Source organism: Pseudocercospora fijiensis (assembly GCF_000340215.1).
Source record: "Pseudocercospora fijiensis CIRAD86 unplaced genomic scaffold MYCFIscaffold_10, whole genome shotgun sequence".
In the NCBI taxonomy this organism is placed as follows: Eukaryota; Fungi; Ascomycota; class Dothideomycetes; order Mycosphaerellales; family Mycosphaerellaceae; genus Pseudocercospora; species Pseudocercospora fijiensis.
In genome coordinates this window covers 3,661,576-3,682,654 of record NW_006921541.1, presented here as the reverse complement: position 1 = coordinate 3,682,654, position 21,079 = coordinate 3,661,576, and the positions used below count along the sequence as shown (strand labels likewise).

Here is a 21,079-nt window from a genome sequence, read left to right as displayed (position 1 = left end):
GATTGTGCAGTCGACTGGTGGAGGGTTTCTGCGCCTGTTCGGGAAACAGTGGCAAACAGCGCTTTGTGAGGCGTGGTCTGTCGGCCAGGACTGAGTGCTAAACGAGTCACACCCTCTTCAGGATGTAGCCCCGCCAACACTGTGTTACGTGGAGACCCTTTCTCGCTACCAATGGCGATTGCGACCAAGTCCCCGTCGTCGTCATACTGCCATTTGATAGGTCCAATGGGCAAGGTTCTGTTTCCACGGGAATCTCTCACATCTTCCTTCCATCGTAATGAATTAGCAAGGTCAGGCTCAAGCACGGGCATTTCGCCAAACTTCCAGTCCAGATTGCCTCCATATTTCTTGGGGATATTGTCGATATGCACGTACTTCTGCAATTCGCTCAGCATATTCTTGTCGGACAAAATAGAGATTTTCTGCACGGTAATCGGGTCGAACCAAGCCTTCGCCCAGTTCCAGATGGTGGGAAAGAAGGCAGGAGCTCCAATGACAAAGATATGGTCCAGCGTCTCTGGATAATGCGCGGTGGCCAAAGCCGAGCTATCTTGCAGATGGGCTCGCAGATTCCAGAACGTCTTGATTCCCACTTTTGAGAGGTCGACGATGTTCGAGCTCTGGCTGACCGGCGTCTCTGGCGAGGGTCGATTTGGGACAGCAGAGCACAGTGGGAGAACGAATCGGCAGAGATTCTCGTACAGCGCAAACAGCCGGAGCATTTTGCGCGGAGTTGTTGACTGGGCATCGGCGTTGGAATTCTTGTCCTTTTTGCGATCCGAGTCGTCCTGGTATGCCACTACATCCTTGTAGTTGACTTGACCGACCTCGAAGACGTAGAAGGGTATTCCGCGCAAATCTCTTCTGCCGGTCCATTGTGGATATAGGCGTCTCGTCGCCTCATATTCCTCGATATCTATCGTCTCGTACAGCGTGTCGAGCTGGTTCTGCTGCCGCCAGTCCTCGGTGTCCTTGAACTGCTTGAAGGCATCTTGCGGCACGAACTTTCGCGCTCGGAGGTATCGAAGGAGAGTCTCGTCGTCGTGAGAAGCGGGCGTCTTCTCGTCGCCGGGCTCGTAGTATCCTTTCTGTTGACAAAGCGCCTTGAACTTGTGCAGCGCAATTGTCTGCCCCTCGCTCAAGTGATTGGCGTGCCCTGCCGGCCACTGCAAACATGTCAGATGCGTTGTACCTTGGAGCACTAGAGCCTAGAATACCTGGTAGGAGTTGACACGCTTGAGCTGAGCACCGTCTGGGCGACTCATGTTGACTGACCTACGAGGAATACTGCAGGCCCAGAAGCATGTGAATGGCAGCCTCAATCCAGCAGTACACTTTATGTCTGCCGCGTGACGACATGAGGGTCAGGACCAAGGCCGAGGATTCCGCTGCGCATCATTCAGCATGATGAAAACGGATGTTGAGAGTACCGATCAGCCGGACAAGAGCCAAGGCAAGCTCTTTGACGCATTTTCAAAGCGCCGCCGCCGCCGCTCGTCATAGCTGAGTGTCAGTGCAGTCTGATGTGAGCGAGCAAAGAGCCTCAACTCTGACTTCACCTCCGTGAGACCCATTTTTGGAGTCTACATTGCACGTGACACGGCCTATCCATATCCCATCCATCCCGCTATTGCTTTCCATCACCTCTCAACTTGAGCATCGAGTTCCCGACCCGAACTACGCACCGCACAATCACGAGCACCGGTCTCAAGACACATGTACTGGCCGGGTCGAGCAAGATGAACGGACCACAGGAAAGTGAATGAATATGTGCAATAAGTGATGCGAAAAGCTGCCCATGAGCAGCGAGGACTACCTCCTGCCTATGTGATGCCATTGGCCTGGGTGCTCGTCTAGCTTGGTCCAAGTATTCGCAGCTGTGACGCGCGCGCTGCGACGCACTGTTGTTGTTGCTGCTGCATACACGACAGACCTGGCCACCGCTCCCCCGCCGCCTGGACGTATATCACCATTCCTATCACGAACATATCCATTCGGAACATACTTGCCATCGTCACGCGTCCGCGAAACCGGCCGCGGCCCGCGCGCGTTCCCAGCTGCAGTGGCTCTCTGCGCCTCGAAGTTGAACCCTCGCAGCCTCCGGGGCCAAAGGAAGTCTGCAGTGTCTCGATTATTCGGATACTCAACATTCCAGAAATGGTCCGTAAAGAACCTCGCCACATCGTCGAGATGGATGCGCCACGCTTGATCGAGCGGTCGCGTCACTTTTGGCTCTGCGCGCTTGTCCATCAAATTCGGGTCATCGGGCGTTGCGGAATCTTCATAGAAATTCACAATCTGCTGATAAGGCCATTCGTAGATGGAGAGTATGCCTTCTAGCGTCGAATCCGTGCCGTTGTATTGATACACATTGACTCGCCGAGCCTGAGGTTCGAGGAAGACGATATGGCCTCCCAGGAGACGACTTTCCAGCTCAAAGCCTAGCTCCGCGAGTAAGGCGTCTTCTCCGAGGAAAGGCTCACCTACCTCTTCCTGCTTAGAGAATCCACCTAGCATAAAGTTCCGGTAGCCATGTGCGATTTCGTGTATCAGGGCAACCGCGAAATCGAAGTGCATTGCCAGCTGCTTTGGCACGTCCGGTGGAGCTGTCGATGCAGTTATCTCTGCGAGCTCGACATATGTGGCGTGGGCGATACGTACTGTGCTCTGAAATCCATCCTGAACAGGTTGCGAATTTCTCGCTGATCTTCCCGGAGGTACGGTGGCATTAATGGTCTCCTCGAATGTTCGCACGCCCTGCTCGACGCCTCTGTCGATTCTGAATCGGAGGTTGTCTGCTAGTTCCTGCAGCCGCTGCTGCACTGTGGCCCTGTCACGATCGGAAATGGGCTTATCTGTTCTGCACAGATCAGTCGGGAAGACATCGTAGTGCCTGGGAGGCTGAGCCGAATCACGATATCGCTCTAGTTCGGTGGGATGATGCAAGATGAAAAAGAAAGAATCCAGAGCTCCACTGTCAAGGAAACGTGTGGCGAGTTTGAATGCCTGCCCAAAAGCTCGGATAAGAAGAGTCTCCCTCGTTTCCTTACGAGCTTGCTCGTACAGGTCCGAGACGGCCTTTTTGAAAATGGGATGGATCCTATTTGTCAGTCTTGGGAGCGCTGTGGTATGATTCTCGGTGTATCCAAATTGTGTCCTTAACAGCGTGGCCGTGTCAATGCGCTGTGAGGCCGACATGATATAAGGAAATCAAGGGAAATTTTGATAATATACAAGGATACCAGATCCGTAGAGAAGGAGGAGATAGCAGCCAGTGCTTCGAGAACGAGATACGAAAGTGTGCAAGGAGATTTTTTTTTCGAGAGATGGCAGGAAGGCTATAGCAATTGCTATGCTGGAACAAGCGCCATTTTCGGCTTTGTTACCGAGTGCATTGTCGCGAGGAGATGACCTGGATGGGTTGGTCAAAGACTTAGATTTGAAAATAGGTATCCGCGAACAAAGAAAGCACAATAGCAGAATGCCTAGGAGCACAATGAAGGAATGCTTGTGCCTAGAGTGATTCCGATGCCGGGAAGGAACGCAACGTGCAAAATTGGAGTGTCGTCGATACAGAAAAGTAAGGTCGCTTCACTTACCAACTCTGCATCCACAGCCGATCCAGATCAGTGTGTACAGGCAAGCACTCCACAGGAGTCCGCTGGTCCACAGGCCGCCACGGCCTTTCCTTCTGCTTTTTGACCGCCTTACCTTTACTCGAGAACACCACATTCTTCCTATCCACTCTGCCGCTCCTTACCTTCATCAGATCCGCAGCAACGATACCAGTATCTTGATTCAGAGTGTATCCAACCGGCACATACTTCCATTCCTCATTTTTAGCCTTTGGTCCTTTGGTAGGTTGATGGTTGCCGCACTTATCGAGCTTGAAGCAGACCCCGAAATCTTTCTCCGGCTTTAATGCGTCGAGGCTAGGAGTCGCAGCATGTTGAGCGTGCCAGAATGTGTCCTCGAAGAATTGCTGGAAGAAGCTCACCGGGAGCTTCCAAGCCAGATCCAGTTCTCGAAGTTCTTCAATCCCTTGTCTGACGTCCATATCGGCCGCGTTCTCTTCTCTAGCGTAAGTGTTCGCAAGCTTTTGATATGGATACTCCCAAAGGACAATGCGGCCCGTGAGTTGACTTTGACTTCGACCGTGTCTGAAGCAGTACATGCTGAGGTCCTCACCCGTACTTTCGTGTATGTCAATGCTAGGCCAAAGCCGCTCGATTCGTCCGCCAAACAATCGGTTCTCCAGCTCGAAACCTACCTCCGCGACCACTGCGTCTCCAAAGAAAGGCTCGCGGCCTTCGGGGTCGAACATGCCATGCATGAGATTACGATATGCGTGAGCGAGCTCGTGAACCAGTGTGATTGCGAGGTCGAATTGAGCGTACAAGAGATACGGAACGTCCTTCTGCTGTGCTTCGTGAGCGGCTTTTAATTCATCAAGTCGTTGTCTCGAGATCAAGATCGCGCTTTTCTCACCCCAAGCTCCAGGGTATGTCGTTTTAGGAAGGCCAGTTCCAATCGCCCAGTCCACCTCACGCAAATACGCGCCATGATTCGGATCATCGATGGTCTGGAAAGCGACATAATCTGCTAAGTCAATTAATCTTTGCTGTACGAGACTCCTTTCCCACGAGCTCAACTCTTTGGAAGGATCGCAATCTTCGGGAGCGAACTCCCATCCGAACCTGTCGGGATCATCAGTATTCTGCCATTTCCTAGGCACAGATTGAAATGTGTAAAAGAAAGAATCCAATGCGCCGCATTGGAATATTTGACTTGCCAGACGTAATGACTGCGCCATGCACGGTCGCAGACTCGCTGGCATGTGGTGGTTTACCTTGCTCAGCAAGGGATGTAAGTCGGTGCTTAAAAGCGGCAAGGAGAGGTTGGTGATTGTGTATTTCTCCTGTTTCATGAATTTTGACTTGTAGAATGTGCCGACATTGATGGGAGTGGCATAGCCTGCCTTGGTACCAGTACTTCGAGGCATTTTGAAAAGAAATAGGAAAACAATTCCGTGGAAAAGGACCTGCCTGATGGATGGATGGAGCGTTGAATACCAGATCCGCTCGTGTAGGAAAGTTGGTGCTTGAAGCTGAACGCAGCCGTTCGCGAGATGACAGGAAGGCCATGAATGGTCTTTGGCAAGTCTTTGTTGATTGTGATCCGGTGAAGCGTAATGCTCTTTCACGCTTTGTTCCGAGGATAGCACAAGATCGGCTACAAAGAACATTGGCGGAGCATCTAGGAGATCTTGCGATGGAATCTCCTGGGACGATCTGAGCCAGCAAGTGCAGAATTGTAACAGACGGACGAGAATTGCCTCTTGCCATTGGCGACCATCTCTTTCAGCTCCGATCTTCTAGTCGTGAGCTTTGCTCGATCCAATCACGAGGGTGCCGGGATCATCTTGGTGAAGCCATGTGCGAACACAATTGAGACGCCTTCACGCATTGTATACCACCTCGTAGCACTGTCACGCTTCTCGCAGAGATGGGCCAGTGAGGTCGAGAGTGTCAATGCGGCGATATAATGTATTCCGCCGCGTCGAAACTGGCATACGGTGGCGTTGAGGCGATGCATATCCTGCATAATGAATGATGCATTAACTGCGAAGGAGCAGAACGCGCTCCAGAGACAGATGCAGACATTCACTCAAGTCTCGGCCCGAGTTTCGCCGGCTCTTCTAACACTACTGTGCCCGCATATTTCCCCAGTCAAACCACAGCGATTAGATCAAGTAGTCCTGCTATAAGCATATAATTTATTAACTATTATATAGTAAATAAGGTTATACTAGTAGTATTCCCTCCTTATATAATATATAGAATATAGCCGCTTAATATATCCTTACTTATACTATTAGTAATTAGAGAGTCTATAGATCTTAGTACTATTATAAAGCGTAACTTCTTCCGGCTCTTCTAGCTTACCTAGTAACCTAGATAAAGTCCCTTATAACTAAGTACGTTATTAGTGGCTTTATAAAGATATATATCTATCCTATAGATAAGAACCTTATACTTTTATATAGATTAAGAGGCTAAAGTGCCTTAAACCTATATCTGCTATTAGTTAAGACCTTCTATACTATATAGTAAGTAAATACTTAATACTATCTACTAGATACTAAAGAAAAAGAAGGTAGAGGCTACTACTAAAGCTATTAAAGAAATAGTATACTTAGGACTCTCGAGTAGTAGTAGTAATACTAGAAGCTAATCTAATAGCCTCTATTAGCCTTTCTAAACGTACTCGTAAAGCGTTATAGCTATAACCTATCTAGTAACCTATATTTATAGATCTAGTAGAGCGGCTAGTTATTAGGCTAAGTATACTAAGCTTTTATTAGAGGGTATATAAAAGGCATATAACTAGCTAAGTAAAGCTAGGGTCTTAGTACCTTACTAGTAGGTAGGGCTTAGCGCTTAGTATTAGCCTAACTTCCTAACCTTCCTCTCTCTCCTTTATAGACCTTATCGAATACTATACGCTTTTTACTATACTATCTACCTACCTCCCTAACCCCTATTATAGCTTTATAAAGACTAGTAGAATAGTACGTAAACCTATACGCTATTGTAACTAAGATAATTTCATTCCGAATCTATATATTAAACTAAGTTAGAATGCTTAATTTCATCTGTATTAGTCAAGTATTAGCTGCACAATAATTATGTAAAGTAGTGCGACGGTATTGCTAAGATTGTACGGCATGTGCGGCTGTGCGGCTCGTAGGAAAAACTTCTATCAGGAACGGCCGACGTCCCGCCTGTCATTCACATCCCAGCAAGCGGCCAGCGACAAGCGCTCTCTCACAAATGGTGGCCCTTCACCAGTCTTGACATGTATTAGTGCAGCATGCGTTCACATTAGCAGGCTGCCCCCATGATATCGATAGCGAACGAGATCCGACACTCCGATAGCGGCTGATGGAAGTCATAAGTAAGGCTAACATTTCCTTCTCTGTGGACTTTCCGATGTGTCTCCCGCTTCGACCAATTCACTTACGACTATGAAGAGAACAGCGGCTTGGTTGGCGCTAGGTCAGCAGATTCTCGCGTCAACTGCGACACCGATCGTGAACCTCACTGGATATGGATGTTTCCAGGGCCTCTCGATTAACAGCTCCCTCACCAATGACACCCTGCCAGCAGCAGTAGATGCATGGCTTGGCATCGATTATGCCGCGCAGCCCGTTGGCGAACGCAGATTTCGCCCGGTCGAGAGTCGACCATTAACTTTCGAAGGAGTTCGTCCGGCGACAGCATATGGCAAGGCGTGCGTCCAGGACCCAGACGAACTTCCTTATGAGCAAGGTGAAGCATGTCTAAGTTTCAACGTCTACCGCACAGCAGGCGTTCCGTTAAATCAAAAGCTACCCACCTTGGTCTGGATCCATGGAGGAGGTTTCGTTTCTGGGTCTTCACGCAGTATCGACGGGGCAGCCTTCGCTGCAAACTCGAAAGAGCCAATTGCGGTTGTCAGCTTCCAGTATCGCCTCAACTCCCTCGGGTTCTTGCCTTCGGCATTATTCGAGCAGGAAGGCTTACTGAACCTTGGCTTGCTCGATCAGCGTTTCTTCCTTGAATTTCTTCAAGACCATCTCGCCTCTTTCGGTGGAGATCCAGAACAGATTACCCTGGGCGGCCGCTCAGCTGGAGCGCATTCAACAGGGATCCACTACTTCCACAACTATGGCAACGATCCTGGGAAGCCTCTTTTCGCTCGGGTAATACATCAATCGGGATCTGTCACGGCTCGTGCTTTCCCGGACTCCAGCTATCCCCAGTATCAGTCGGACTTCAAGAGGTTTATGGGTGCGTTGCACTGCCCAACCAATGCCACGAATGCCGCAGCTTTACAATGTCTGCGAAAAGCGCCGATTGATGCGATTCAATCCATCAGTGCTCAGATGTATGCAGACGGGGCACCATCCATTGCATGGCCATTCCAGCCAACACTTGGAGGCCCGCTGCTCGAGCGTCCAGGTTCGGTCTCCGGTATTGAGGGAACCTTCTTCCATCTGCCTGCCATCACTTCCCATGTCACCAATGAAGGAAAATTCTATACTCCGGGCACTTTACAGTCGAACGATGACTTTTTGAACTTCATGCTTAACACTAGCCCAGATCTGAATGTAACCGATATCGCCGTATTGAACGAGCTCTACCCAGATCCCGTGGCTCATCCAGATTCACCCTACAGTAGCTCGCCAAACAGCACTCAATACAACCGCCTTTCGGAAGCCTGGTCCGACTATGCGTATATCTGTCCAAGCCGAGAAACTGCATTCCGAGTCTCGAAAGCAAACGTGCCAATCTGGCGTCTGCGCTTCAATACTCCCGATCTTCCTCTGGAGTACACTTCATGGCGCGGCATTCCGCATACTTCAGATACTCGTTACACGTGGGCCTCGAAGCGCGTGCCGTACGAGATTACTGGTTCGATTTACCATGCTTATTTGGCCAGCTTCGTCACGACTGGAGATCCGAACACGGCACGACTTGATGGAACGCCAGAGTGGCCACAGTATGATGGGTCAAAAGGTGCAGATGCTGAACAGCTTCTAGTCAATCCAGGGAACTTTACTGTCGTCGAACGCGACTCATATCGTAGGGCTCAGTGTGATTTCTGGAACGACGAAGCTCGAGCTGCAAGGCTTCACAAATAGCCGAGCAGGCGATTCATTATCGTAGCGACGATCGGTAGTGCGTAAACCTCTCTCGTCGGTTCTGGAAGCAGAATCTAACATTAGCAGGCACACTACCACACTATGAAGTAGCGCTTATACCCCTGGTTCAGTCATGAAACCGAGCCAACAAGTCTTACAGACTTACACGACCTAAAAATTCGTCCGCAGACTGCCGAATCGGGAATTTTTTTTTTAATAGTGCATTCAATCGACCATGTGCCTTGCATCGCTCCGTGTAATAATAATAGCTTTTCAGGGGAAGCCTGGTCTATTATCGGCTTGGTGCGGAGTGCGCAATGTCGGATAGTCGGATGTTATGTCCAAGACAATCCCCACTCTTCTACTAGAAATCATATATAAGCTTATAGGCATTCCTTCAGATTTCTTGCGCAACAGTCCTTCAATCTCTCAACTGTATCGTACGATTCTACGACATTATATCATCATGCTCGGTCTCAAGCAAGTCATCCTCCTGGCAGGAAGTCTGTCCACGCTAGCATTGGCAAGTCCATTGGAGATGCGTGACGATAACTCATGCACGTTCCGTGTTGACTTGGTCAATGCCTGCAAGCAGTGAGTGTGAATGGACATCATCCGACCGTTGCAGTGAGGTTGCTGACGATTGAATAGGATGTATGGTGGATCATGGGACGTCTGCAAGGATGCACGGCATACATTTGATATCCCGGATTGCAATGGCGTGACGGGCAAGAAGAAGATCTGCGAGTACCATCAGGTAGCGGGCTGCAAGGGGAAGTTCTGGGGTGGCTGTTGGAATGAGGGTGATGTTGAGCCGCCGTTCGCACCGCCGCCTACTGGATGTTGAGGTCGATGGAGATAGTGCACGTGTTCGATGAAGGGGAGGGGTAGTCTGTATCGTTCAGTCGTTCTAGGTACTAAGTCAGTTACGAACATTTCAACAATGGGAGCAATTCGTATCATCCAAGGTACTCGAAGATAGGAGGCATCTGTGATCATGATGACAACGCTCAACACCGATTGAAACTTCCGTTGCGAGAGTAAGAGCCTGTGAGTGAACAAGACTTCTCGCGTTATCCTTGGACCACCGGTGACAGCTTCTCGCACGTAGTTCTCGTCGTTCTTGAAAAAACAAGCTCTTCTTTGGCGTCCTGATGGGGTGCATTATTTCTGGAGACCAACATTGCTGACAGCCGGCTTTTCCGCTGTATGTTGGTGCGATTCCCATGCTTTGTCCCAGAATACTTCTTCGCGATCCGCGGCGTTGCAGTGAAGCGCTTATCCACGTAGTACTGTCCCCCTCATATCGATAACCGGTCTGGCTAAATAGCTCTTGAGACATCATATGCGTTGGAATAGCAGAAAGCGCGTATCGCAGTGCAGTCTGATCCGGACGTCCCAGGTCGCTAAATGCAAGCAAGAGGCGTCGCGGTCGTTCGGTTATTATTAACGATCTCCCGTTTTGCTCGATGCGGAAGTCCATCTTGAAGGGGCAGGACAGGGCCCGCTCGATGTTCATGTAAGATCAGGAGAGTGTGTTGGAACGTTGGAAGTGGGAACGCGGATCTGAGCGGAGTGCCAAGAAGCCGTCCTTGTCATCACTCCGTCGGTCGCCACATGCTCGACCTAGCGATCCATTTCCTACTGCACAGAGCCCCATCGATGTCTTGACTCTATATGGAGACATTAGCTGTGTGCCGTGAGCTCTCCCTATACCTCTGGCAAGCGACAACACGGACGACATCGTCAGCGCCGAACGCTACGAAGCGAGTGAACCAAATCGTGAGAGAGCCTGCAACACGCCAAGGAGGCTTCGATCGAGCTACTGGAAATCGCTACTGTATATACAAAGACACGGGGAGACTGACCTCGACCCAACAAAGGAAGTCGTCTACTGGAGCTCGCCCTTGTACGTCGCCTGGATGTACTCTGCAGCCTTCTCAGCAATGCCAAACGCCGGCATCTGAGTGTGACCACTGTTGAGGTTAGGCATGATGCTGCAGTCGGCCACGCGAAGGTTCTTGACACCGTATACGCGAAGGTACTGGTCAACAACAGCCATCGGATCATCCTTCTTGCCAAGCTTGCATGTGCCGCCAGGGTGGTAGGATGTCGAAGCGTACTTCTGCACAAACGCTTGCCAATCCTCATTGGTCTTGTTCAAGTGGTGATTCGCACCCGCAGGCCAGCCTCCCTTGACGACGTTCTTGGTACCCGCGCCTTCCATGACAACCTCGTTGGCGAAACGAACACCTTCGGACATCATCATCAGATCGCGCTTGTCGGTGAGATAGCATGGGTCGACATATGGGGGCGCGAAAGGATCAAGAGACTTGATCTTGACGTGGCCACGAGATTGTTGACCGCAAAGGAAGCAGCACATCGAGAATGCCCATTGTCCCTCCTTCGGGAAGTCCGTGTATTCGGGTGGTCCGCCATAGCAGATGGTGTTGAAGAATTCGCAGTTCGGCTGATCTTCAGTGAGGCCCATGGGGTCGCGACCTGGCGCTCTTGGAAGTGCTCTCCATTCTGCGCTATCCCTCTCGAGGCGATCGGTGAGGCGGTTGAAGCCGAACGCACCAAATGGGAAGTTGGCCAACCAGCCCGTCTTCTTCTCGAGCCACTCCTTGTGGCCATTCGCATATGCTTCGGGGTCGTGGTTCACGCGAGCATCGTCTGTGAGCTCGGGCTCGCTGAGCTCATAGTACATGAAGATGAGCTGATGGTCCTGCAGGTTCTCGCCGACACCGGGAAGGTCGAGCTGTACTGGGATATTAAGCGCCTCGAGATCCTTCTTCGGTCCAATGCCGGAACGCATCAGCATCGTTGGTGTGTTGTATGTTCCACCAGCCAAGATAACTTCTCGTGAGGCGAAGGCCTTATATCTGTTGCCCTCCGCATCGACGTACTCGGCACCCTTCGCTTCGAGACCATCCGCACCTTGCTCAAGGATAACCTTGTCGACGGTCACGTCGCACTTGATTGTGACATTTTCCCGCTCCTTGTCCTTGATGACATAGTCAGCTGCCGTTGTTCGATAACCTTGCCATGTCGTTCGCATCGCATGGCCACATCCTTTGGGTGATTCTCCTGTGCTGAACATATCTGGCTTGTATGGAAGGCCTTTCGACTGGAACGACTCAAACATACGCTGAGCAATCGGAATAGGAGGCAGAGCAGGCTCGATGTGGAGAGGACCATCGGTGCCGTGAGCGCTTGGATCGTGTGGGAACCACTCCTTGGGATGGAATGTCTCTGCCTGCACGCAGTTGTCAGCTATACGATTTGGGACTGACGAGGTCTACGCTCACCTTTCTCATCGCTCGGAACATCTCATCTCCATTCCATTCTGGGAATCCCCAATCATCATAATCCTGTTTGACTCCACGTATGCAAATCGTTCCATTGGATCCACTACTGCCACCAAGAAATCTGCCGCGAGGAAGTCTGCATTCTTTGCCATTCAAGCCCACTTGTGGCGGAGATACGATATTCCAGTCTGTTGGTCCATAGTGATTTTTCGTCCATCTGGATTACAGTCAGAACGAGTGATCGATACTGGAGATCTGATTTGATCTAGATACTCACGCTCCAGACATGTGAACATTGTCCATGTCCTTGCTGTGCGAGCCCGCCTCAAGGATGAGGATCTTGAGGCTTGGGTCCTCTGACAATCGACCGGCGACGACTGGACCACATGTTCCCCCACTGTAGAAAGGAATCGGAATCAGTATCTGGCCAATTCATCTCTACATCAACATTCATCCTTACCCGCAGATGATATAGTCCCAAGTATTCTCCGCCATATTCACTGTCAAGTCTTCAAATTCTTGATTCTTTAGATATGTGCTCTTGGTACAAGCAGCAAAGCTACTGTGTCTTGGAGCGTGTACAACCCCATGACGCCTCAAATACCATATATGCAAGCCGCAGTAGTGAAGCTCTATACAGCTCCATTCCCGCCCCACAGATCCTCGGAGCGGGGGACGCACAAGCGCATGCACCCCATATAGAATACCCAGATCGAGGCCCTGCGATTTGGACGACGGCTGGATCTGCACTCGTTCCGCCTGCTCGCTCCGTCGCTCCGTACTGCTCAATCAAGCCATATAGATCTTCGGGTAACACCTTGCAGCGCTTTCGTTTGGCAGCGAGGGAAGACCGGAATTGTGCAATTGCAAGAGCAAACTCGTCTGGAATTTGGGGTATTGTGCAAACAGCGAGGGTACAGGTAGTTACGGAAAATGTTAGGCATGAGAGCAACTTGGTATCTTTGCGCCTCATCCCATTCCGCCGAGATCTACGACGACTTGGGAAGGATTCATGCTTTCTTTTGCTGGATGTCATCACTGCAGATTAGTCCACATCTATCTTTTTGCTGGCATCTCTTGATCTGGGTCGTTGCAGTAGGGACATTCGTACTTTTGTCCGCTCGGGACTCGATATGAGGATTCGAGACCATAATGGTCATTTGGCATTGCTTATGACCACATGTTTTGTGGGTTGCATCATCATGGTTGGTACCGAGCACCACCTTGGTCACTGTTTGTATACGTATGTGGTACCTAGGTAGTTGATTCCCAATCTGGAAGCCGCCACAACGACCATGGTGCAGGATCCGGTAGAAATTTCGCGGGAGCGCACGAGGTCGACCAAATCATGTGTAGCTCTGCCTCTGCCAGCCCGGCTGCTGTGTCTGAATTGCCCAGTCCTCGCTTGCGGTAGACTACGATGCAACAAGAAAATTCTTACCACGAATTCGCTGGAATTTCCAAGGGAAATACAGCATTGAGCTGCGGTAAAGATGGCCATTCTGACGCTTGGAGGTGTTGACCAGATCAATCTTTGGCATTTGGATTCATTCACTCACAGCCCTACAGTCTGGCAAGCGCGGCTCGATCTCCACCTTTCACGGGTAGCTGTAGACGCTTCACAGAGTCATCAGCCAGCGTGAATTCCACTTTTGCTCGCACCGCTTCGAGGTCTTCGACAGAGATATCTCGTATCTCGCCAGCAGCTGGATTGTAGCCAAGTCGTTCACGGCCGTCTCTAACATTCTTGACCTCATCCCAAGCCAAAGCAGATTTTCCATCGGAGCGCCGGAGGATGAGTACGCTTGCTGTGCCCTGCGAGCCCAGGATTAGTTGCAAGCAATTTTGTGCCCGCGAAGGTGGGCCGCCTGCCCACCCTCGTAGTCGCCAGACTGAAGACAGTAGTTAGTAAAGACTGATGATGCGCGGAAATTTTCACAAACGTACTTAAACTGCAAAGACTTGCCAGACCGGTCGCTCCAGTAAAGCGGTCGTCGGGTTTCGAAGACAGTTGTGGTGCAACATCAAAATCTAGGAGTGCTTTCCGGGGGTCCCAATTTGAGCTGAAGCTGATTTCAAGGATCCGGATGTCTCTTTGCTGGAGATTTGCCTGGCGTAATGCACGGGCGACTGCTGTCTTCACTGTGCGAGACTGGTTCTCGCCACCCTGCGAGAGGTGAAGTGATCGTTGGAAAATTGTGCTTGTGAGTGCTGAGCCGCAAATGCAGATTGCAGAGTCTTTCAAATATGCGTGAGAAGTCAAGAACAGATCGGATACGAGCACAATGGCCACGACTTGAACCTGTCTGATGTGAGCCGACCCTCTCCTTTCAGCACAGGTGGGATGCGTACTTGGTTGTGGCTGTCTTGTGCAACTTCTCTGTCGAATCCGATCGTCAATGTGCAATTCGATTGTCTAGAGGCGACCGCTTGCGTCGAGGAGAAGAGACCGGTGTGATTGGCAACCTCAAATACCGGCGCGCCTTGCAAGCCGAAAGTGTCGAAGGTTCTTCTTTCTATCCTCACGTCGTCGAGAAAGCACGCGATGCTTTGGTCCACATCGCTGTATGTTATGCCGGCATCCAGAAGTGCCTTGGTTCCAGCCGAAATCGCACATTTTCCGATTGCTTCGTCTGTCGTTCTCTCAATGATCTCTGACACGCCAACGCCGGCGATATGAGTCTTGGAGACTCGCATGTTTGCGGTCTGTCCCAACGCTCTCCAAGATTTGTGCTCTACCGCCACGAGATGGCTCTGTCAGTGGGATGGTTGATGGTCGATTCTTTAGCTGAACCTTTCCGAAAAAAAAAACGAAACAAAATGATGTTACGAAGCAGTACAGTAGTGACACTGTGACAATACCTCGTGCTCGCTCTGGGTTGCCGATCCTCAGCGTGCCACCCCTGTTCACTCCAACAGCCCCACAAAAGCATTGACCCTTCAGTTCCCGTCCTTCGACAACTCCACTTTCCCTGCCAACTCTAATATTAGACGGATTTCGCCACGCCTTTTGATGCCGCTCTAGGTGCCGCTCCAGGCGCCGCTCTAGCTCCGCTAAGAGCCTCGAATAGGCCTAGTATTCCGTCTCTTCCGCTTCGTATAGATATCGTATTTTCGAGCGCGTAGCGCGTATAGTATAGGCAAAATAGCTAAAGTAAAGGCGGTAAGGTCGCGCCTACTAGCAATCGTCGCTATATTAATCGCTTTAGTATATACGAGGCGTAGAGACCGTAGTTTCCGCTCGCGGCCGACGATTCCGTATATAAGGAAGGTATAGAGTCTAGATAACTATATCGATATAAAGGTAGAAGATAAATATAGGTACGTCGCCGGTAGAGGTTATTATTATTAATATAGAGGTTATTATTAATAGCTAGTATATATTAGAAGGTTAGAAGGACCTTACTACCGCTACGCTTAGCTAATTACCGCGGTAATAGGTTTATTAAGGTAGAGATTCGCTTCCTAGCTATTATATTACGAATCGATACTATATAATAGTCTAATTGTTACATCTACGAGCCGGAGTTAGTATTCTGTATTATATATCGGCGGCTATCGTATCCGTATCGCTAGAAGGACCTAACTAACTATTTTAGACGACCGAAGTGCTTTCTATCGATAATCTTCTCGGATATAATACTCTATATCTAGGAGCAGTTTAGAAGCCTTGTTTATTAGCACCTACGATTAAGACGATATTATATTATAAGAGGCTTCGTACGTAGTATTAAAAGAGCTAGTTATCTAGGCAACTTTTAGGGTTTTATTAATAGCACTTTCCGCGGTACTATAAGGCCTCTTCGATCTACCTACGATTAACGGATTTGCTATACGGGGTATAAGAAGAAGCATAGCTACAGGTTCTAAGGTATTATTATACCTAACGGTATACTATCGTCTCTCCTCGGCCTATACGAGGGCAGAACAAATAACTAGTCTATCTAGTAAGATTCCCCTATTCCTAACCGAATACGGCGTCTTATAGATAAACGGAGAATGCTCTATCTATACGGCGATCTAGTATACTATTATACTTATAGTGTTATCTGTCTATAGCCTAGCAAGCCTCTACCGCTATTAAAACAGGCATTTAATACTCGTATATTAAGGGCAAGAATAGAGATAGAACACGCCTTTAGAAAGACCCTATAACTATAGGGATATCTAGGCCTTACTAAGCAACAATATATTAGCAACTAGCCTATCTCGTCTTATTATCTAACGGCCACTTTGCTTACAAACCTTTATACCTGCCTGCGAGGTAGCAACTAGGAAGTGTTGTGGACCGCGGGCGCGTTCCAAGAGTGGCAGCGCAGAGGTCACCCACGTTCGAAAATTTTCGGCTTGGCGTTGCTTAAAAAAGCGAGCGTCCACCAGCTGAGCTATATCAGCTTCCCCGGATTTCTTGGCATAGATGGGCAGATATATATACGCAAAACCCGAGGACGTTCAGCCAATCAGATACACTACTGACGAGGGTAGTAGATGCGGGCGCCCCGAGGCCCAATCGTTAGACTACGCTTTATTGAGGGCCCCTCCGGGGGAGCAGGGGCTGGCCGGCTACTCACAGTGTTTACTATTCTGTATTCCCGAGTAGGACTGTAATCCCCCGACCGTGTAGCTGATTCTACGCTATAATATAGCACACGTTGAAGCTATACGGGTCGGGAATGGGTACTTCCGGAGGGTGTTTGGTTGGCTTTTTTTTTTTTTAAAAAAAAAAGACTAAGGTAGAGGAGATTAACTACGAACAATATTTTATTATTACAATCGTTAAAGCCTAAATTTTAACTACAATCGACGACTATCGGATTTAGAGTCTAGTATTCGGTTAGTATATGTGTTAGTATTAATACGATTCTAATAAAAATTATACTATAAGTCTATATATATATATATAATATATAAGATAGTATATATAGCAAGGGGAAATATAAACGTATATATAGAAATTAAATATACTAGTTAAGGGGATATATTTATAATGCTAGTATATAATATATTATAAGAGTATTAGGATAGATTAGGACAATATTAGTAGAAACTATACCGTTATTACCGGACAACTTAGTCCGTTATAAACCCTAGATATATTCGAAAATCAAAGAAATATATACGTTTACTTAAATTATAGAATTAGAGCCGCGCGAGTTAGTACAATAGTCTAGCAACTTGTTAAGTTACTTAGATAGGAACTCGATAATAGAATTTCCTCTTAGTAGTTACAGCCTATTATAAACGCCGTCCAAGTACAAAACTATATATAGTAGATTAATATACAAAGTACTCCTCCTCGAAAGTTGAAACCTAACTCCGATATAGCGCCGCCTAAGCACAAAACCATATATAGTAGATTAATATACAAAGTACTCCTCCTCCTCGAAACCTAACTCCGATATAGCGCCGCCTAAGTACAAAACCATATATAGTAGATTAATATACAAAGTACTCCTCCTCCTCGAAACCTAACTCCGGTATAGGACTACTACCTCCTATCCTACCAGCTATTAGGTACTCCTCCGGGGGCCCCTCCGGACGGGGTATAGTAGGCGCTCTTCGCCTCGGTAGTAACGTAGGGCTAGGATCCGCCGGGCTAGGTGATAAATCCGGCGATACCGAGCCACCCTATAATTCCTCCTACGTAGTTCTATGCCGTAACGGACTCCTCTGCCTAGTATCCCTTAAAGACGGCCGGAGGATAGGTGGAATCCGAACCGGCGAAGGATCGATACTCTTACGGAGGGTAGAAGGTGTTTTCCTAGTCGAGACTAAAGGAATAGACCTTAGCGAACTAAAGGCTAGACTTTGTGTACGTATACTACGTAGCGTAGTAGTAGGGCTAGTAATTTCGACAGATAGGAGTTGCTTCGTCCGTTCTAGCCAATCTAGATCCCTATCTTTCGTAATATCGGAGATACTAAAAGTAATATCCGACTTTACAAAGTCTTGTTCGATAGCGAGGTCCTTATAGGCCCTAACCCTCGATAAGGCTACGTAGAATGCCCTGGGAGATACTTGCTTCTCCCTAAGGTTTACGACAACCCGATCTAAAGTTATACCTTGCGACTTATAAATCGTAATCGCATAGCAGGTTACTATAGGGAATTGCTCGCGCTATTGTGTCTCCGTAGTACCGTAAGTACCGCGTGCCCTCCGTACGGGAAAGATAGGCACAACCGCACCCTTCCGGGCCCCCCCCCGAGCGTCGATCTGCTCGTTTAGTCCAACCCTACGAAACTCGGGAAAATAAACGAGTAGACAGCGAGGCATAGTATCCCGGGGACTCTCTACGTCCTCGTCCTAGAGAATACTATATAGTTAGCCGCGGCTACTATTAACTAAACCCATCTCCGTCCAGATATTCTGATATAGAAGTACCGGACATCCAATAACTAAGTATAGCTCGGAATAGAGTCCTTGAAACTCTTTCTCGTTAAGCCGACTACTCGAAATAGAGTCGTGCTTAGCGCTAATACGAAGTATCGGATATTCGCTAGCTAAGAGTTGCGTACGATTAAACTGCTCTACCGTAGTACGATAGGAGTAAAGCCGGATAGCAGACTTAAAGTCTCTCTGTATTGCCTCCCCGAAGGGCGTAAACGTACGCTGTCTAAGAAGATTATAGTGCCTATCTTCTACCTTATTAACCCGGACGGCTTGTAGGGCATCCTTAAATTGTAGGGCAGTCTTATCCTGCCCGGATTGCCGGACAACCTGTGACAAACGTAGCGTATACTTAAAGGCTCGGTAGCAATTACGACCGGAGATATCTATAGCGTTATATAAACGCTTAGTAGTAAAGAGAGCGGTAGCCGCGACGGGCGGAAGCTGACAGAAGTCCCCGGCTAGAAGAATACTAAACCCGGCAAAAAAGTCGGTAGAGGCCTTAGTTTTAGGAAAGATCTCGAATAGGCGCTAATTAATCCAACCTAGTAGACGAATACTAAGTATAGATTTCTCGTCAATTACTATAAAACGCACTCCTTCTAACCGTCGGCGGCAGACCTTTCTAGCCTCGTCTCCAAGTTCGTCTAAGATAGGATCGACTTGAATAGGTAGATTAAAGAAGGAATAAATAGTATAGCCATCGATATTAAACGCCGCTGCCCTAGTAGGGGCAAGTCTAACAATAGGACTTCGAGTACTACCTTCAGTACGCCGCGCAAGAGCCTATAACCGAGCCGAGAGTAGCTCGATTACATAGGACTTTCCGGTACCCGCCTCGCCGTCGAGATTAATTAATAGCTACGGGGCGCCTTCGGAGTTGGCGGGCGCCCCTAAGCGGGTACCGAATGGAAACTCTCGGACAAACTGTTCGTAGTTCTTAACAAAGACACTATATACTGCCGCTTGCCCCGGATTTAGTGATAGATAGGCGTTGGATGCCTAAGATTCGACATCTAAATTCGAGGTCGAACTTTCCTTTAACCGCCGCTAATAGTTATTCCGAGCTAGCGGTTCGTAAACCTCGGGTATAGTATCCTTAAAACGGCTACAGTAGGGACTCCAGTCAGCAGAAATATCAATACCCCGCTGTCCTAACTCGAGCTCCTCGCGAATCCGATTATTATCGCTAGGATGCTCGTTCCCGAGTTCGTTAAATATAGCCTCCTCATCCTCGGTAATAGGATATTCCTCCTCGAACTCGTCCTCAAAATCCTCGTTCTCCTCGGCTAGACGGCCGTAATAGTCCCTCCTAAGTGTAGGATACTACGACTCCCGGCGCTCTAATTCCCGGTAGGCAGCCGGCCACGTAGTATAAGAAATAGGCGAGTTTGGGAATCGGAAGGGTAGTACTAGATATACTATCTAAGGGACGTGTAGTACAACCTTAAACCGACAGTACTGCGCGTACTTCGGATCGCTAGTATCGCTAGGATATAGCGGGATATAGCGAAGAATCCGGTCGGGATTTCTATCCGCTAACCTCGTAGGCGGATTCCGGCCTAGATTAAATCTAGTCGCGAACTCGAAGAGCGAAACAGTAGCGTATACTTCCTGTCGATCGCTATACTTTATATAGATCGTCCTACGCGCAGTCTGCTGGGGGTGCCCCTCGCCGAGGTCGTTTAGCCCAAATGGTACCTGTTGCTCTGCCTGCGGTCTACAGTCGAGGTTAACGAACTGCCGCGTACAATCTACTAAATTATAACCTAGTAGAATAAACGAAACCTCTTGTACGGACCAATCTCTTTCAGAAACTAGCTTATTAAGTAGCTTAGCGGCAAGCGAGACTAAGGGCCTCCTATCAGATATACGGGGCAGGATATCCCGTATAAGTTCTGAATAGGGCTTTGTAGCAACCTCGGCTTTCGAACAGTACTTAACAATATATTGTAGTACTGCCTTAATATCGGTACACGGAGTAAGATCGGTATTCGCTCTCTAGGCCATCGTTAAAAGGGGATTAAAGTGATTAAGGTTCTGATCGTTACACTCGGCAATATATGTAACAAACTTGTCGTTATAGCGATTAGAAACCTCGGCCCTCTCTAGGATAGTACGCGGAAAGTGAAACCGGCAATATTTCGTAGTATCGGCCGCATCTTGTCCCTTCTTACGGCGTAGGCAATAATCGTTACACGAGTGCCGCTAAAGTCGGTTTACAAGATCCGAGAGAAACTCGAGATTGTTTTCTATTTCCGAGGTATCCGAATTTATAGCACTACGGCCAATAGGGGCACCCTGCCGACTAGTATCCGGATTTAAGGCAACGATATGTCTATCCCAACGTGTAGCAAGTGCCGAACGCCCCTCGTTAGTAGTAACACTAATCGATAGTAGCTCGTCTATCCAAAGAAAAAAGTGCGCGTGAATACTACCTCTCCCTTGAAACTCAAACCGAATCCATGAGTCAGATACCCTAAATTTAGGCTCTAGGACAGTCTTAAACAAGAGCTTTAACCGACGCTTAAATAGATCTACTACGATATGCGGATAGTCCTTAAGAAACTCCCGTGCTAGACGGATAGAATCGGCCGAACTACCTGTTTTCCATTCGTTATAGAACGGACTTAACCGAAGTAAATGGTCCCACTGTAGATCGGCGGGACTACAGGTTCCAAAAAGCGCCGGACAT

The 21,079-nt window shown here is 48.7% G+C and overlaps 5 protein-coding genes across 5 annotated transcripts; 2 read left to right on the top strand and 3 right to left on the bottom strand.

The window, feature by feature from the left end:
- Positions 1–91: 91 nt before the first annotated feature.
- On the bottom strand, positions 92–1,268 carry MYCFIDRAFT_168680 (uncharacterized protein; the record flags this gene model as incomplete). Its single annotated transcript, XM_007933677.1, has 2 exons — positions 92–1,166; positions 1,218–1,268. Coding segments are annotated over 2 exons (1,122 nt in total), but the record flags the coding sequence as incomplete, so codon positions are not given.
- Positions 1,269–7,027: 5,759 nt separating this feature from the next.
- MYCFIDRAFT_46738 (uncharacterized protein) lies at positions 7,028–8,686 on the top strand (the record flags this gene model as incomplete). The annotated part of the gene is made up of 1 exon (XM_007933104.1): positions 7,028–8,686. One exon carries the CDS (start codon positions 7,028–7,030, stop codon positions 8,684–8,686), a length of 1,659 nt encoding a protein of 552 aa, XP_007931295.1.
- A 466-nt stretch (positions 8,687–9,152) lies between these two features.
- MYCFIDRAFT_85323 (uncharacterized protein) lies at positions 9,153–9,533 on the top strand (the record flags this gene model as incomplete). The annotated part of the gene is made up of 2 exons (XM_007933676.1): positions 9,153–9,280; positions 9,338–9,533. The coding sequence occupies 2 exons, from the start codon at positions 9,153–9,155 to the stop codon at positions 9,531–9,533; spliced, it is 324 nt and encodes a 107-aa protein (XP_007931867.1).
- A 937-nt stretch (positions 9,534–10,470) lies between these two features.
- Positions 10,471–12,543, bottom strand: MYCFIDRAFT_54386 (uncharacterized protein). The gene is made up of 4 exons (XM_007933119.1): positions 12,458–12,543; positions 12,275–12,394; positions 11,998–12,214; positions 10,471–11,945 (listed from the first exon to the last, which is right to left on the bottom strand). The coding sequence occupies exons 1-4, from the start codon at positions 12,490–12,492 to the stop codon at positions 10,578–10,580; spliced, it is 1,740 nt and encodes a 579-aa protein (XP_007931310.1). The 5' UTR covers positions 12,493–12,543; the 3' UTR covers positions 10,471–10,577.
- Positions 12,544–13,516: 973 nt separating this feature from the next.
- On the bottom strand, positions 13,517–14,760 carry MYCFIDRAFT_89322 (uncharacterized protein). Its single transcript, XM_007933675.1, has 3 exons — positions 14,350–14,760; positions 13,945–14,299; positions 13,517–13,889 (listed from the first exon to the last, which is right to left on the bottom strand). Exons 1-3 carry the CDS (start codon positions 14,692–14,694, stop codon positions 13,561–13,563), a joined length of 1,029 nt encoding a protein of 342 aa, XP_007931866.1. The 5' UTR covers positions 14,695–14,760; the 3' UTR covers positions 13,517–13,560.
- Between the last annotated feature and the right edge of the window lie 6,319 nt (positions 14,761–21,079).